General features: G+C 32.3%; 3 protein-coding genes across 5 annotated transcripts; all 3 read left to right on the plus strand.

The window, feature by feature from the left end:
• Window positions 1-3,202: 3,202 nt before the first annotated feature.
• ASML2 (activator of spomin::LUC2) lies at window positions 3,203-4,743 on the plus strand. Its single transcript, XM_088811677.1, has 4 exons — window positions 3,203-3,606; window positions 3,720-3,869; window positions 4,044-4,226; window positions 4,437-4,743. The coding sequence occupies exons 1-4, from the start codon at window positions 3,268-3,270 to the stop codon at window positions 4,509-4,511; spliced, it is 747 nt and encodes a 248-aa protein (XP_088667803.1). The 5' UTR covers window positions 3,203-3,267; the 3' UTR covers window positions 4,512-4,743.
• Window positions 4,744-6,736: 1,993 nt separating this feature from the next.
• On the plus strand, window positions 6,737-13,123 carry ABA3 (molybdenum cofactor sulfurase (LOS5) (ABA3)). 3 transcript variants are annotated; one of them, XM_012993742.2, is made up of 22 exons: window positions 6,770-7,248; window positions 7,359-7,457; window positions 7,553-7,611; window positions 7,693-7,853; window positions 7,951-8,105; window positions 8,202-8,328; window positions 8,526-8,628; window positions 9,028-9,073; window positions 9,187-9,225; window positions 9,326-9,482; window positions 9,593-9,695; window positions 9,929-10,045; window positions 10,202-10,279; window positions 10,367-10,468; window positions 10,556-10,733; window positions 10,888-10,952; window positions 11,104-11,255; window positions 11,342-11,574; window positions 11,673-11,788; window positions 11,872-11,982; window positions 12,093-12,195; window positions 12,865-13,123. In XM_012993742.2, the coding sequence occupies exons 1-21, from the start codon at window positions 7,131-7,133 to the stop codon at window positions 12,189-12,191; spliced, it is 2,418 nt and encodes an 805-aa protein (XP_012849196.1). In that variant the 5' UTR covers window positions 6,770-7,130; the 3' UTR covers window positions 12,192-12,195; window positions 12,865-13,123. The 3 variants fall into 3 exon arrangements, with proteins under 3 accessions (XP_012849194.1, XP_012849196.1, XP_012849195.1); XM_012993741.2 differs by lacking the exon at window positions 12,865-13,123 and adding an exon at window positions 12,353-12,578; XM_012993740.2 differs by lacking the exon at window positions 12,865-13,123 and having other exon boundaries at window positions 6,737-7,248; window positions 12,093-12,354.
• Window positions 13,124-15,353: 2,230 nt separating this feature from the next.
• Window positions 15,354-17,001, plus strand: LOC105968553 (NAC domain-containing protein 100). The gene is made up of 3 exons (XM_012993183.2): window positions 15,354-15,698; window positions 15,958-16,256; window positions 16,351-17,001. The coding sequence occupies exons 1-3, from the start codon at window positions 15,500-15,502 to the stop codon at window positions 16,864-16,866; spliced, it is 1,014 nt and encodes a 337-aa protein (XP_012848637.1). The 5' UTR covers window positions 15,354-15,499; the 3' UTR covers window positions 16,867-17,001.
• The last annotated feature ends 809 nt before the right edge of the window (window positions 17,002-17,810 follow it).

Consider the following 17,810-nt stretch of genomic DNA (forward strand, 5'->3'; position numbering starts at 1 on the left):
CTATGTATTCATATTCCACTTAGCACGCGAAGCAAAGAATTAAATGTGTAGACGAAAGTATCGACATATCGAGGAGCACTAGATATCTGTTTGGCTATGTAAGCTAAGGTACATTGTACTCGGAAAAAAAATACTCGAAGAATCGTGTTTTTTTATGGGAAAAAGAGTTAAGGTTCTCCAGCAATATTATTTTTATGCCCTCGATATTTAACGTGTGGGTTTAACATGAATCTACAGGAACGTGATCTTGTTCCCACATTTAAAGTTTGGTGGGGAAGAAAAACTGTACGCAGGTCGATAATCGGGAATTCGGGATTTTATTTGTTTCCTTTGAAGATTCTTTTTTTGTTGCTCAAAGATTTTTGTAGAATCATATTTCACTTCAAATCTGTTCAATTTCAAGATTGGCATTTGATTCGTAAGTTCGAAAATGATTTAAATTTTGCAGTTTATGTATGGTATAGGCAGCGGTAGAGCCATCAAATTGAAAGCCTAATTGTTTTGATTTATTTCTAAACCATATACCAATCAAATAAAACGTGATAAACAGCATATAAGATGTTTAAAACGAACTTATAAGCCCTTCCAAAGTATTTTGTAATTTTTTTCAAAAAATATTTAAACATTTCAAAAAGTAAGTTGTTATAGAGCTTTTAAGATAATTTTAAAAAAGAAAGTATTTCCACCCCATAATTTAATTACCCAAACACACTTCAAAAAATAATTAAGAAAAAATACGACGTAACAACTTATCAGTTCTGAAAACAACTTATCAAATCGGATGCTTAAAATAATACGGAGGGGATAGAAAAGAACCAAGCGAGCCGTATGTAAATATTGATTCTCTTTTACTAAGATGTTTCTTTTATTGCGGAGAATTGACACGAAAAAGGGTTTAAGAAAAAAACACTTGTGTTAGAAGTAACTATTTTATTCTCTGTCATGCGATCACCAGATTAAATTTAAATTTAAAAAAAAAAATCAATATATTCCCTGTTGGATATGATCACCTTTTATTTTCTCTATGGCATAAAATAAATTAAAATACGAAAACAGATAAACATGAAAATCGAATCAGCAGCAAAAGAATCGTGCTTTGTATTTTGCGTTTTTTGGTCCTGAAATTCTTGCTTTGACCATTTAATAGCTACAGCTACAAGTTAAAAAAAAAATTTAAAAATTAAAAGTTAAAAAACAATATTTGTTGATATATAATTAATAAATTTTCGTATAAATTGATATGACTGAATGCAAATATTTGTACGTACGAATCTTACTAGATAGATGCTTTTAGCCTATATAGGTCAGATTTTCACCACGCACTGAAGCAGACAGCTTTAAACAGTATGCACATGATGAATTGCTCTCTAATTCTACGAAATTATTACTCCTTGATTATCTATAAATTAATTAATCATAGGTCACTAATTTAAAGTTAAACATACTCAATTACTAGTAATAAATCATCAGTTCCTCACTAGTAAATGAAATTAATTATAGAACTAAATAAACAATATTATATGATAAATTTGAACTAAATAGAAGCATTAAAGTTAGTTATAGAACTAATTAAACAAGAACATTTTAATTTGACCAATATTCATGTAGGCACAATAATTAGTAGTCTGCTTGTAGTTAACGTGACTAATATTACAACTTCACCTGATCTTTCTTCTTATCATGCATGTATGATTTATTTTAAATCGAACTAAACATCGTAAATTCGTATCGACGAAAAAAAAAAGTTAAAAAATAGAGAGTGATGATGTTAGAGATAAATCACCTTATATAGTTGAAGTAGACCTGACCATCGGTTCGGTTAGAACCGGAACCGGAACCGAAACCGAACCGGGGTCAACGGTTTTAGAACCGAACCGGAACCGGAACCGAAAAAACCGGTTCGGTTCCGGTTCCTCATTTTTGGAACCGGGAACCGACGGTTAGAACCGCGGTTCTAACCGTTTGAACCGGTTTTTCTAAAAAAAAAATAAAAAAAAAAAATTAATTTCCTAGCTCTCTCTCTCTCTCTCTCTCTCTATATATATATATATATATATATATATATATATATATATATATATATATATATATGTCCGTATATATTTCTATATATATCTCTCTCTGTATATATATTTATGTATATATATATATCCGTGTATATATATCTATATATATCTTTCTCTGTATATATATATATATATATATATATATATATATATATATATATATATATATATATATCTTTCTCTGTATATATATATATATCTCTATATATATATCTTTCTCTGTATATATATATATCTCTCTATATATATATATATATATATATCTTTCTCTGTATATATATATATCTCTATATATATATATATATATATATATATATATATATGTTTTTCTCTCTGTCTCTCTCTCTCTATATATATATATTTATATATTTAACTATTAAGAAAAAAAATAAGTTTTTAAATATACTTTCTACTTAAAAAAAAAACTATTTATAAAACTGTTTTTTTTTTTTAAAGTTTTTAAAGTATTTATATATATATATATATATATATATATATATATATATAAACAAAAAAAAAAAAGTATTATTAAGAACCGGCGGTTCTACCGGTTCTAACCGGGAACCGAACCGGAACCGGTTAGGAATCGAACCGCAAGGAACCGGATTTTTTCGGTTCGGTTCCAGTTCCTCCAAAATCGGAACCGGAACCGGCGGTTCGGAACCGGAACCGAACCGAACCGTGGTCAGGTCTAAGTTGAAGTAGGATGAGCTGGAAGAGCAGAGTGGATCACTGGCTCACGAGCTTGATGACCTTGAGATAGTTGCGATCATAGAACACGTGAACTAGGCCGGGGGTTGATCCGGCGGAAACCCCTCCGACGCTCAAGTCAGACGTGCTGATAGTGGAAATAGTTCAGAGAATACATGTTCAGTTAATAGGAATGAGTTCAAATATTTATTTATAGCTTAATTGAGATTGTGGGCCCAAACTTTATTTGAAGATGATTGGGCCTCGGTGATAGTGGTTTTCAATATTGGGCCCGTGAGCCAGTAGATAAATAATTTGTAAGCCGATTGGATTGGGCCTATTAGACATATCAGAGAGGAAAATGAAAAGGCGCCAGCGTAGCCAATTATTTATAGCAACTTGTCGATGCTATATATAGTACAAGCTTGTTACTCCATAAGAAAATACTCACTCACTATTATTATATATAAATTACTTCCAATTTTCTAGAATTAATCTAATAATATTAATTATGGATGCCTCAATCCCTCATCAATATTGCTCTAGCTACAATAATTATTCCCTCTCCGACGAATTCTTCGGCAAATTATTAGACGATAATCGAGCAAAAACGATCGACGGCATGGTTCCATCAATATTGAACTATGATCATACAAATTCACCGGTTTCTGCAGCGGCTTCGCAGTTTGGGGAAGTTCCGCAAATGTCGGAATTCGATTCGGGTTTTTCTGATAATTTTGCAGTTTGTGATTATGGACAATTAGTACATCAAGTGTTTGATCCAGCAGAAAATCTGTGCAGTGGACTTGTGCCTAACTTCAATAATATTCCTGCAGCTGCTGAAAATTGGGTATTTTTTTTTAATTTTATTTGTTTTTTATGCTTCATTAATTTTCACATTCATTTTAATGCAGTTGCTAATTAGTTCAATTTTTCAATATATATAATTTATTTATTTTCCAGGGGATAATACAAGGGAAAGCAGTTACGAAAGTCGAAGCCGAGACGACGACGGAGGTGAAGGTGGGAAGGTATTCGGTTGAAGAAAGGAAGGACAGAATTCTCAGATACCTAAAGAAAAGAAACCAGAGGAATTTTAACAAGACCATCAAGGTAATTTATATATTTAATTTGTTAATTATCTTGTTAATCTTCAAAGTTAAACTCACTCTTCGAGTTAATTAGTTAGTTAGGCCAAAATCCTTTATTTAAAAAAAAATAGTTTTTCTTATATATTATACTAGTGGATATTGTATACATTTGAAGTGTATATTGGGTTTTGATCAGTATGCATGTCGGAAAACGCTAGCGGACAAGCGCGTCAGAATTCGTGGGAGATTCGCGAAGAACAGCGAACCATGCAGCGAAGAAGAAACGGGGACGAACAGTACTACAAGTAGTAATGACACAACTTATTGTGAAGAAAACATAGTGAATAATTCATTTTATAATGAGGACTCCTTCCTGCAGGTACTAACTAAATTAACATTGATTCTTTTTGTAATTATAAACATAATTAGGTTCATCAATTGCATTTTGAAGTATATATATATATATATATATATATATATATATATATATATATATATATATATATATATATATATATATATATATATATATTCTATATATTCTATATATAAAAGTTCTTCTGAACTCCTCCTTTGTAATTTTCGGCAGATGAAATACGACGAGGATTATTGGTTTCAAGCAGCAATGGCTAATCTTGTGCACTTGCCTTATTTAGCAAGCTAATGCACATTCGTCTGCACTCGGAAATTAATTAATGGCCGTGTGTGTAGGATTTAATTAATCAGATATATAATCTCTCCGGAGCGCGCTGCAGCCAGCTTTTTCGAGTTCTAGTAGAATTTAATTTGCAAGTATTGATCAACGGTGATTAATTAATTAGTATAGTAAGATCATGATTATTGTAAATGTACTTCAGCTCTACTTTTATTTCTTTTATTTATTTTCAGCCAATCTATATCTCTACTAATCACATGACAAAAATAACATATATAAATATAAATTTATAACCTAGATTTCCAGGATGCATATATACATGCAAATACTCCATAATCCAACAGGGAAGTTAATTAATTTCCATATAATATCCATCTGATCATCAGTTCTGCTTTCTTAAAAAGTCAACAATATAATTATGTATTAGGAGTACAGGAAAAAAAACATTTATTAATTAAGTTCTCAATTCTCACTTTGACAATATGATATATCTTCTCAAGAAGTCAACACAATAATATAATTAAAAATAATTAAAAAAACAGAAAATGGGTTGCCCCAAACATGCATTCTTTCAAGCGTAAGAAAGCACTGAATGCCTGAAGAAGTTGACTACTGCAACGTGCATGTAATTAATTATCATATATATATATATATATATATATAGATATATAAATTATACATAAATGTCAAAAATAATAATGTGGATTTTGTTTGGTGGGAAATTTTAATAATACTCCAAAACTCCATATATTACATGGAGGTAGAGTGAAGTCCTTTTCGGAGATATAGTGCTACATATAGATACATACATACATATATATATATATACATATATATATATATACATACATATATATATATATATACATATATATATATATATATATATATATATATATATATATATATATATATATATATATATATATATATAATGCATGAAATGAAATGAAACAAAAGGGATTAATAATTGCAGCAACCAAGGCATTGGAATGGGGTGTCGATCTATGTCCTTTAGAAGTGAGGAAAGGCAACTTAATAATTGCATTTATCTTAGTGGGGTAAATAATCGATCAATTATATATATACACACACACGCACACATAGATATATACTGCATAGTATTGCACGATTGTACTGCAGCTGCATATCCAGTAGTGTTTTATTTGTGTAACAGTTGCAAAATCTAAACGAAACAATATATATATCGAGATATATTAATTAATTAATCGATCAATCAAAATCCCACCACCACTGACTGGAAATATATAATGCATGATAACGAGAGATCTTCAGCTGCAGGTAAGTGAATCCCCGCCAGTTGACTTTTGTCTGTATAACAACACGTTGAATGCGACCCGACGCTGACTTTTATATCCTTTCCACTTCCAGCTCAGTCAATTACCACCCAATTATATTTAGGAAGGTTCCACAACAAGGCTTAATGTTGGTTTTTCAATTTTACGTGGAACCATGATCATCAAAACCCTATAATTTTTTAAACATGCATTACTTTGAAACTCGAATTCGTAGTAAGTAATTAAAACAAAGAACTAGAATTATGTATGTACGGTACGTACGTGTGGTAACACTTAACATAACATGCATATATCGGAATAAATGAAGATATAATAAACACATTCACAAGTAAATACTTGTGCAACAATTACAATTCGATTTTTTTTTTGGGGGCCCTTTATTCTAAATTACATATTTTCTGATCGATTTTTTTGGATTGGAGTTGGAATATATGAATAAGATTCTTATGCAAATTACATTTACATTATTATTATTATTATTATTATTATTATTATTATTATTATTATTATTATTATTATTATTATATATTTTATACTGTTTAAACATGAAATTTTCGAATTTAGTCACTTTTCCAACTTGGAACATATTTTTCATTTCCATTTTTTAGGTTTTTTTCGTGACATGGTTAAATTAGTTTTTCTTACTTTCCATAAGAAAATATTTATATTTTTTTCTAAAAATTACTAATTCCTCGGTTTCAAATAAATTGGGCTTTTTTTAAAATTGTTCTCCTGGTATTAATCTAGTTGAATTTGTCGGGCTATTTAGTTTATTGCCCATTAAAAAGCCCATACTAAATCGGGCCAATGGATTAGTTTCAAAATGTTCAATTTTTTCACCAGTATAATTTAAAAAGAAAAAAAATTATTTGTGAATAAAAAATAATTAAATGCTTTTACGAATAATAAAAAAGTATATATAATAAAAATTTAGATGCGTAAAAAACCATAAAACCCATGGGACTAATCACATTAAATACACCTGCCTAACCCCCATTAGTGGAACAGCTAATCACCGACTCAAGCTTACTGTATCTTTAATTACACACTGATTCGTCATTTGTTTATTCATTAAGCAAAATTAAGTAGAAAAATCTAGAATTGTTTCTTCAGTAAAGCGCCAGCCGAACCGAGTGGAAGAAGAAGAAGAAGAAGAAGAAGAAGAAGAAGAAGAAGAAGAAGAAGAATCTTTACATGTTTATCCACACCGCGATTGCGTGTTCTAGCTGCTTCGTCTTCAATAATATTCTCTTCTGTATCAAAGTAACCGGAAATTAATTTACCCTCGCGAATTTTGTTGTGCTCCAACATGAGCACCAATCCTGAAAAGGAACGGTTCTTAAAGGAATTCGGGCCGGGTTACGGGTACCCGAATTCACCCAACAACGTTGATCACATCAGAGCAACTCAATTTAAACGATTGAATGGTTTGCACACTTCGCCTTCATCTCTTTATGATTTTTAATTCACATTCAAAAATAAATTAATTAATTAATTAAATTCTGAATTGGGATTCTTATGATGTTGGATTGCGTAGATGTAGTGTACTTGGATCATGCTGGAGCAACTTTGTATTCAGAGTCACAAATGGAAGATGTATTCAAGGATTTGAATTCCACTCTCTATGGAAATCCCCGTATCCTAATTACACTATCAATTTTCTCTATTTCAACAAAATTTTCGAAACCTTTGATATATGTTTGGGATTCTTAATTTTGAATATTTATATAGATAGCCAGAGCAACTGCAGCATTACAACCGGTGATACTGTAGGCGATGCTCGTCGACAAGTAAGTCACTATGTCGAATTTTATCGGTATCACTTTTTTGCATATATTGAAGGGTGGTTTGTGATTTTTTTTTGGGTGCAGATACTTAGTTTCTTTAACGCGTCTCCTAGCGAGTATAAATGTATATTTACATCCGGTACAACAGCTGCACTGAAACTTATCGGCGAGACGTTTCCGTGGAGTGATGAGAGTACTTATATGTACACAATGGAGAATCACAATAGCGTTCTTGGTATAAGAGAGTATCCTTCTCGTTGAATGATATAAATATTTTTTTTAGTACGGTGAAAGCTGAATTTATTTGTTGTGGATATTGTATTCCTTAATAATTATTTTCAGGTATGCCCTCGGTAAAGGTGCTGCAGCCGTTGCTGTAGACATTGAAGATAATGCTGATGTTGATCGAAGGGGTGAGGGTAAATCTGGCATTAAGGTTGTACCACACACGGTGCAGAGGAGAAGTGAATCTGGTTGTAGAAAAACAGATCAAACCAGTTGAGTTAATGAGGTTTTGTGTATTGCATTTATAGTAATGTCGAAATGAGGTTTTGTGTATGTTACCGTCTTATGTGGGTAAATGCAATTTACAGGTGATACATACAATTTGTTTGCATTTCCATCCGAATGCAACTTTTCGGGTTTGAAATTCGACCTTGACCTGGTCAATGTTATAAAGGAAGGTTCATATGAAATTCAAGGCACTTCTCCAAGTCGCAGGTATAGGCATTTTATTCACTACGCATTATTTGATGTTCTACTAATCTTATTTCATTGTATATATGTCCGAGAGATTGTGTTTCTCGAAAAAAAAGAAAACAAGTTAAAAACTATATTCGATTCAACGGATGTTGAATTAATTCGAGTGATTGTTTATTTTTTTTTATTTTTTTTTTGGGCCTGGTTACTATGAACAGTGGTCGTTGGATGGTTCTGATTGATGCTGCAAAAGGAAGTGCAACTTTGCCGCCTGATTTATCGAAGTACAAGGCTGACTTTGTTGTTGTCTCATTCTATAAGGTATTCATGCAAGACCTTTGTGTAAATCTAATCTAGGGGTGGAAATTGGATCGGAATTTCCAAATTCCATCGATTTTGGAACAACATTTTCATTCCGATGCCGAAAGCTCCGATTTATGATTTTTCCAATTCTTGGCAACTGAAATGGAATTCATATTAGATGCCGATTTCCGATCCAATCCTAATCTCCGAAACTTCAGATTTATTTCCGAAAATTACACTTACAATACCAATATTATTATTTATTTAATATTATAAGTCATTAAATTTTTTTGGAAAATCCGAATTCAGCTGATTCCAATCGGAAAATTTCCGATTTTGGAACAAGCTTTTTCATTCCGATTTCCAAAATTCGGATTATGCTGCTTATCGCATTGTTGTTATCTTGGTCTTTTCCAGCTATTCGGCTATCCAACTGGAATTGGAGCTCTTATTGCTCGAAACGGTAAACATATATCATTGTCTGTGATCCATAAAGATGGCTGACATTTTGAATGTTGAATTTTCTTCGCTTTTTTCACTGTTATGAAGCAACAAACTAACAGCTTCGTCCAACAGAGTCTGCTAAGTTACTGAAGAAGACCTATTTCAGTGGAGGTATATATATTTTAACCCTTCTTGCAGAGTTATTCTGATAGATGTGCTGATTCTTTAACTTCTGTTTTTTTTTTAATTTTTAACTTCTGAATTGTTACAGGAACTGTGGCTGCATCAATTGCAGATGTGGACTTTTACAAAAGAAGAGATGGTATTGAGGAATATCTCGAGGATGGTACCTTGCCTTTTGTTAGCATTGCTTCCCTTCACCATGGATTCAAAATCCTCAATTCATTAACCATGTCTGCTATCTCCAGGTGTGACATTTAACTTATTAAAAAAAAAAAAGAAGAAGAAGAGCAAATTTGGTAGTTTATGAGATGATTCTGCGACAGTTAACTCTTAACTGATGTTTGAAAATTTGAAGGCACACAAAATCGCTTGCTTCTTTCGTTAGGAATGCACTCTTGAATATGAGGCATGTAAATGGAAACCGTGTTTGTACATTATATGGTCTAAACGATTCTGAGGTTAGTAAACAAACTGATATCCATGATCTCGTTTTTTTCCTTTTCCGAATTATTTGAAAAAATGGTTAATAGAATTAGGTTTTATTTGTGAAACAGTGACAAATGATTTCATAAACTCTATGCTATGAATTTTTTTACAGTAAGTTGCTGCTTTTATTTTTTAAGAATTCAGATATATTTTGATGTATGTGATCTTTTGCATGTTTTTGTCATTTTCGAACATTCTTCCTCAGTTATTACGGAAAAATATGGGTCCGACAGTGACGTTCAACTTGAGAAGGCCTGATGGTTCTTGGTTTGGCTATCGTGAGGTGGAAAAACTGGCATCCTTATCCAATATTCAGTTACGGGTAAGAGTTACAAACTTCAGTAAAATACTCTTAGTCTTGGCTATTTTAGTTAGTCGTTAAGAAAGATAAGTTGGCTTATTATAGCAAACAGTGCATTTTTTGGAGATCTCTGATCTGGTTTTTTTTTCGATTTTGTTTTTCTCTGATATTGCTTAGACAGGTTGCTTTTGTAATCCTGGTGCATGTGCAAAACATCTTGGTTTATCTCAATCGGATCTTCTTTCTAACATCGAGGTATATCCTTTTTTCGCTTCACCAAAATAGATTGATTATCAACTATAATCTAATTGAAGATTTGCACAATTTTTTATTCTCATTTAGGCAGGGCATATTTGCTGGGATGATCGTGACATATTGCACGGAAAACCTACTGGAGCAGTTAGGGTCTCGTTTGGTTACATGTCAACATTTGAAGATACCTCGGTATATTCTTATCTGGCGCTGGAAATTTTCAGTTTTTTTTTCTTGATAAGTCTTTTGTTAAATCGCCCTTATTTTACTGTTGTGCAGAAATTTTTGAAGTTCATCGTGAGTTCATTTGTGTCCTCGCCTTCTCAACTGACGTATTTCGAAAAGCCTTTTGATCCTGAAACAGTTACCACAAGATATTTTCTGAAATCAATTATTATTTATCCGATAAAATCATGTGCCGGTTTCAGGGTGGAGAGCTGGCCTTTAAGTAGTACTGGTATTTTTATTGAACTTCTTATAGTTCCTAAGCAATGCTATACTTAAAAGAGGCGTAACCATTTTGCATTCATAGTATTTTTATTATTTATTTATTTATTTATTATTATTTTTTTGTGGAATTCTGATTGTGTAATTGTTGCTCTGAAATACAGGATTGTTACATGATAGAGAATGGCTTCTCAAGAGCTTGAGTGGAGAAATATTGACCCAAAAGAAGGTGAATTGTCATCATGGTGCATTTTTCTTTTAGCTTTTATTCATAGACTTGTTAAAAAAAACCTAAAAATATATACGGGGATCGAACAAATTATGTTGGGTATTATTTTAGTGCGATGCTTTTGTTTCACTCAAAAAATTTGAAATTCTAGGTTCCTGAAATGGGATTTATTACAACAGTGGTCGATCTCAAATTGGGACTACTTACTGTTGAATCACCACGTTGCAAAGAGAAACTGGAGATTGGACTCACTTCTAGTGAATTAATTGCCGAAAGAGAAATGACGGAAATATATTCTCAGAGGTACTTACATCAGATTTGCTAACTTTTCTCTTTATTTGTATTTTTTTTTTTGGTTAACATTTATAATTTATTCATGTCTTCATTAGATATGACGTCCAAGGCTACTGCAACGAAGTCGACACTTGGTTTAGCTACGCTATTGGTCGGCCTTGCAAGCTCGTACGAAATTATGCCTTTGAAAATAATATATGCTCAAATAAGAATCGGAATATAGGGATGCGCAGAGATGTGGAGACCAAATTGAATTTCGTCAATGAAGGTCAATTTTTGCTAATATCCGAGGAAAGCATATCCGATCTCAACAACAGACTAAGATCTAGTATGTTATATCCGATCTGTTATTTTTGTAATTGTCATAATATATATCTGAGAAAATTACTGAATTTTGTCAACGAAATTGTTACGTTGTTTAACTAGAGTTGCATACTGAAGTCAACATAACTCGATTTCGTCCGAATTTGGTCGTGTCCGGTGGAAAACCCTATTCGGAAGATGGATGGACGAATCTTCAGATTGGGGAGAGAATATTTACAGTTAGTTCAATTTTATTGCAAAATATTCACTTTATAATATTGTAAATTCGTATATATTTCTCTCACGTCTTTTGTTTGTGCAGTCAATGGGCGGTTGCAATCGCTGCCAGATGATAAATACAACTTTCTTAGGTGGGTCCGTTCAGAGATCCAACGAACCATTAGCTACTTTAGCATCTTACAGACGATTAAAGGTCAGTAAAAAGTTATACTACATAGAAAATATGTTTCTCGTTTTTTTTCCCGGGCAAAATTTCGTTAAATATACGATTACCATGTGGTCTGCAATTTTTTGGATGAACAGGGAAAGATATATTTTGGAATATTGTTAAAATTGTGTGACAGTATCGAACAAGATGCATGGCTTCGTGTGGGACAAGAAATAATTGAAAGCACCGAATAGCTTTGTAAGTAATTACCATCTTTACAGTAAGCACAGAAAGTAATTTAATTGCAACTGCTTGTATTTGAAATATAGTATTATGTCTTAATTTTAGCTGAGTAAGTAGCAATTAGATATTTGAATGTTTCAAATTCTAAACATATTTTAAAACACATTTCCAGAACGCATCGAGTGCAGTACGAATTGTACATGGTCGCGTCCCATGTATTAGGTGCCTTGACCATGACTTTGACTTTTCGTTTGGTTTATTCCCTTAATTCTGGTTCTGTTAATTAAAAAAAATGAACGTGGAGTATCTCCAAATATTATAACTTAATTGCGATAGTTTATGTAAAGTTTCCTACTTGGAATGAACTGACGATATTAAAAAATGTAAAGTTATAACAAGACTGGTTCCTACTTAGAATCAACTGCCGATATTTAATAGTCGAAAATTTTGTATATGTGGTTACATTTTTTTAACCTTAAGTCATCTAATGCTGCTCTTTTCTTTGTCTCCGACTAATTTTATATTCTTCGAGCAAATTCGTGGCGTAATTAAAGTTGAGTCAAAAAAATTGTACAATATTTGAATTAGACTCGAAAAGCTAATATGATACGGAGATAAATATAGTGCATGAGTTGATAAAAAAGAAGAAGTCACTTTTCAACAGTTAATAATTTTTAAATGCAGTTAAATTCTTCTATTCGAATGCAACTTAGATTTGGAATAAAAATGTACAAGGCCGGCAGAAGGACAAAAGTGGATAGGGACAAATGCAGTTAAATTGTATATATGTATGGTCCGAATTGGTCACAGGATTTGTTCTAGTTGTGTCACGGACTTGACTCTGTCGGAGATTTGATATAAATTGTTTAGTATTTATTGGCATTTAATGTTGTGTTTGACATACTCAACGAAATCGGTTCAGAATTTACGGTACCATTTTGCATATTTGAACTAGTTTATAAATAGTTACTATTTATATTAAACAATACAAACATGATATACTATTCCTTGCTCGTATGGGTTTAACTCATCTGGTAACGGGGTGGTAAGTTGGTGCGAGTTTGCAGTCGTAGTATGAGAATTTCAATTATAATGAGAGTTGGTTCTGTACGGATACGAGACCCGAATATGTCATCCTGATGAATCGTCGAGTCATCATAGTTTATATTCTTTCGTGAAAATATGTCGGGCCAGAGGAATTTCGCCTTTTCGTGTAAGAACTGACTAGAGAAATAAGCAGTTTCTACTATAGACGGAGGCCAATCATCCCCGGTCCAAGGGGAAATAGAAGTCAAACATGTTGTTCTCGACTTTGAGATCATCATCTTTTATGTTGACTTTTTCCTCACTAACAAAAAAGAAAATACTAATAAAAAAATAAAAAAAAAATGAAAAACTCCTTTTTTCAATTATTTGTCAATACAAAGGATCACAAAACTAAAAGGGAAGAAAAAAAATAATAATAAAGAAACATATACCATTATATCTACATCAGTAAGAATTGTATGGTCACAATGCAGTAATATATGTTGTGCGGCTTCTGGAAGGGCTTGAAATAATGTGGTGGATTTAAAATGTATTTAAACAACAAAATTCGTAGGTTAATTACAATTTTACCCCTAACAAACGAAATCTTTGAAATTGATCTTGACTATTTTGGTGATTTACGATAATCAATCAATAATTTGTATATTCGTTCCGCGACCGGATGATTTAACGGTTGGAGCAAATTAGCTTAATTCAATAGATTCAGGTCCGAATCAACTTGCTAGGTCGAGTTTGTCACTTATGATTAGCATAATGTGGTTTACATCTCTCGTGAGTTTGTAAGCTATTATACGAGAGTACATCTATGCAGTGCAGCACAACTCGTATGTTTGTCTTCGAATTTCCTCATTAAAAAAAATATATATATATAATAATAATAATTTGTATATATAATTCGGTATTTCAAAGTGTAGATCCCACCATATTTTGTCAAGTATTTGTCTATCATCATATGCTAAATATGATATAAAATAATGTCGCAAGACAAATATGTTTGAAGAAACAACTTTTTTCTCCATTGATTCATTTCCTTATATATATATATATATATATATATATATATATATATATATATATATATATATATATAAAACCAGAAGTCTAAGTAATTTTCTGACTATATTGTCACACTTACGTAATCATCATCTGTTGTTCAAATTGAATTGATTCATTTTTATTATTTGAATAATCAAATTCAATTATCTAATTACGACCTAATTAAAATTGAACGTTGAAGTATCAACATTTTCCTCAATAATAGAGTGACGTCAGACCATGTCAGCACCCCCTTTTGAATTGGTAGCACCAAAAGATCATTGTGCTACTAAGTCCTTTGTCATAATAATTATTGAATAATACAATTCACTGAAAAATTAAGTTTGTAAATAATCTTGTCATTCAACATAGGTGGTGTTTGCAAATGCTTTTTGAAAGTGATTATGCGGTTTTTTTTGCTCATAATCTGTTTTTAGGTGTTTGCAAAATCAACTTTTGCTTTTGCTTCTCTTAAAATAATCTGCTTTAAGCTATTTTTTTAAAAGCACCCATAACCCTGCTTTTTCAATGTTAGTTCATTTTTCAAAATTTTTGCAAACACCCCCAACTTTTAGAAATAAGCACTTAAAACTAACTTAAATCACAATCACTAACTTCTGCTTTTAAATAATCATTTGCAAACACCACCATAGTATTAGTAGCAAGATTAATAAAGTATTACGTGTCCATTCAAAAAATTATAAGTGCAATACTTCAAATATAACGTGTCTATATATACATAGGTGCGCGCGACACGCATATTAAAGATATATCAGATCATACATATATGTGTAAAAAAAAAAACTTGTAAATGAAGTTGTCATTCATTAGGATATGTTCATTGATTTATGAAGAGAAAACCACATGTAAAGAAATGAAGGATTAGTAATTAATTAAAAAAAATAAAAAGTCCAAAACAAGACTGATTCCTAAAGTTCAAAAAAATCAAAAACCTATTGACCCAAGAAACGACAAGTCAACACTCAAGACTTGACCCAACAATATTACACCACCTCTTCTTTCCCTATACATCACCATCATTTATCAATCTCTCTTGTATAAATAATATCAAAGAATCTTCTTCGTTTTAAAGTTGAAACCAAAACCCCAAGTATCAAACCCTATTCACATCATACACACACACACACACACACACACACACACACACACAAAAAAAAAAAAGGTGAATTATAACTTATATATACATATACATACATCTTGGAAATCAACATACACCATGGAAGTGGAAAACATAAGCAGCATCAAAATCAGCAACAAGGAAGAAGATGACGTTCCGTTACCCGGGTTCAGGTTTCATCCGACAGACGAAGAGCTTGTTTCGTTTTATCTCCGAAGGAAAGTCGAAAAGAAACCCTTACGTATCGAACTCATCAAGCAAGCCGATATCTACCAATATGATCCGTGGGATCTTCCAAGTATGTCTATATATATAAAAATATTCATTTTATTCCCTCCAGTTATGCTGTTAGTACTGAGGAGCTGAATCATTTCATATTAATATCTCCAATAGTATCGATCAGTTTCTTTTTCCTTCTGACATAGACACACAGTATTGTTTGCTCAAGCTTCACATGAAATAACGCATGCATGATTATCGATCCTATGCCATATTTTTATATATTCATTTTTGTAAGATAATAATTAATGGGGTTGAATTTAATTCGACACGTGCAGAATCGAGTAACGGAGGGGAGAAAGAGTGGTATTTCTTCTGCAGAAGAGGGAGGAAATACAAGAACAGCATAAGGCCTAATAGGGTTACAGCTTCGGGTTTTTGGAAAGCAACTGGTATCGACAAACCTATATACTCATCTTGCGGTAGCCACGTGTGCATTGGCCTGAAGAAATCGCTCGTGTATTACCGTGGCAGCGCCGGTAAAGGCACCAAAACCGAGTGGATGATGCACGAGTTTCGCCTCCCACCCAAAACCGCCACCAAACACACGATGGATTCTGCTAGTTCTCAAGAAGCTGTAAGATACATACATACATATGTATATATACATATATTTAATCTGCATGTATATACTTAATAAGTGGTTATGTACATGTTTGATATTGTTACAGGAAGTTTGGACTTTGTGCCGGATACTAAAGAGGAACGTCGGTTATAGAAAGTGTGTAGCTGCAGACGATTGGAGAATGTCGGCCGATGGCAAGAGAAATAATAATACTAATACTAATAATAATAATAATAATATAATGATTAATCCAGTATTATTTGATGCGAGCTCGAAAACATGCAGCGTCGAGTCGTGCGATCAGAACGGGAAAAGCGGCTATATATGTTTCAATGCTCCGTTAATCCCAAAGCATCAGATTAACGATTACGATTATAATCAGGATAAACTTTATTCCGCGGGCCAAGATTTCGGAGGCCATTTGATGATGAGGTCATCATTAGATAACGTACTATCAGCTGATAATCACGACCCTAATAATTCTGATGCAGCTTCGTCGTTTTCGAGCTATACTAATTATGGGGACGACATTAATGAGTTCTTAAGGCGTGACGATTGGGAGGATCTTCGATCTATTGTTGATTACGCTGCTGCTAATCCCTTGTATATGTCAACAAATTGATTATATATATTGTCGGACTTCATAATCGATAAATAAACATGTGAAGAATATATATTATCGGATTTTCAGATATGTATTTTATTATATTATTCACCTTGTTTAGTTTGTTTTTGCAATTTTTGGAGAGGGAAGTCTGATACAGATTGTATTGTTTACTTACTTTAGTATATTGCTGATTTTCGATCGTATTATATGTAATTAATCAAACATATGTTTCGTGGTTTGATAGGTATATACATATTTTTATGTTGTTTAATTTGTTCTCGTGATCTTTATTCGACATAAGCGTACCGCACAATCTTTTAAATAGTGTTACGAGTGAGTTATTTAAGCACCACGCCTTCTTTCCTTTGAATTCCGATTCAATATAATCAAGTAGAGCACATGCCCCAAATTCAGTAGTTGCACATAATGTTTGTTGATCTCGATCTAGTCGACCCTCTTGATTCAGTAGATACGGCCGGTTGAACGAGCGTAGCTACTAGCACTTCTCTTAGTAGGTTCCCAATCCAATGATCATGCCTTCGATCATTCCTTATTAAACACGAGATTTCTCGAAAAAAGAGCAACATACCGTATTCTTTGTCAACTCTAGCTTGCTCCAATTCAAGGATCTCTTTAGCTCTAGTAGCTATGAGAAGAGTGATTTTGCATCGGATACTTGCGAAAAATTGCTATAAAAAAAATCAATTTATTTGTTAGCAAAACCCCCCCTTATATCAATATTTTTTTAGCAAATTGTCCCCTAAAACTGAATATCTAGGGATTGTGCACTAAAAAAATACATTGTAAAGGACCTTTTGCTAATATTAAATAGGGTAAATTCCACTTTACCATTACTTTAGTTCGATATCACTTTACTTTCATCTGCTCTCGATTGCATCGATTTGCCCCTTGTACATAAGAAATTGTCTCAATGTGGCTCTTTGGCTCTCGTCGTTAGT

Source organism: Erythranthe guttata, chromosome 13 (assembly GCF_056151865.1).
Source record: "Erythranthe guttata isolate IM_541 chromosome 13, IM_541, whole genome shotgun sequence".
Taxonomy (NCBI): domain Eukaryota; kingdom Viridiplantae; phylum Streptophyta; class Magnoliopsida; order Lamiales; family Phrymaceae; genus Erythranthe; species Erythranthe guttata.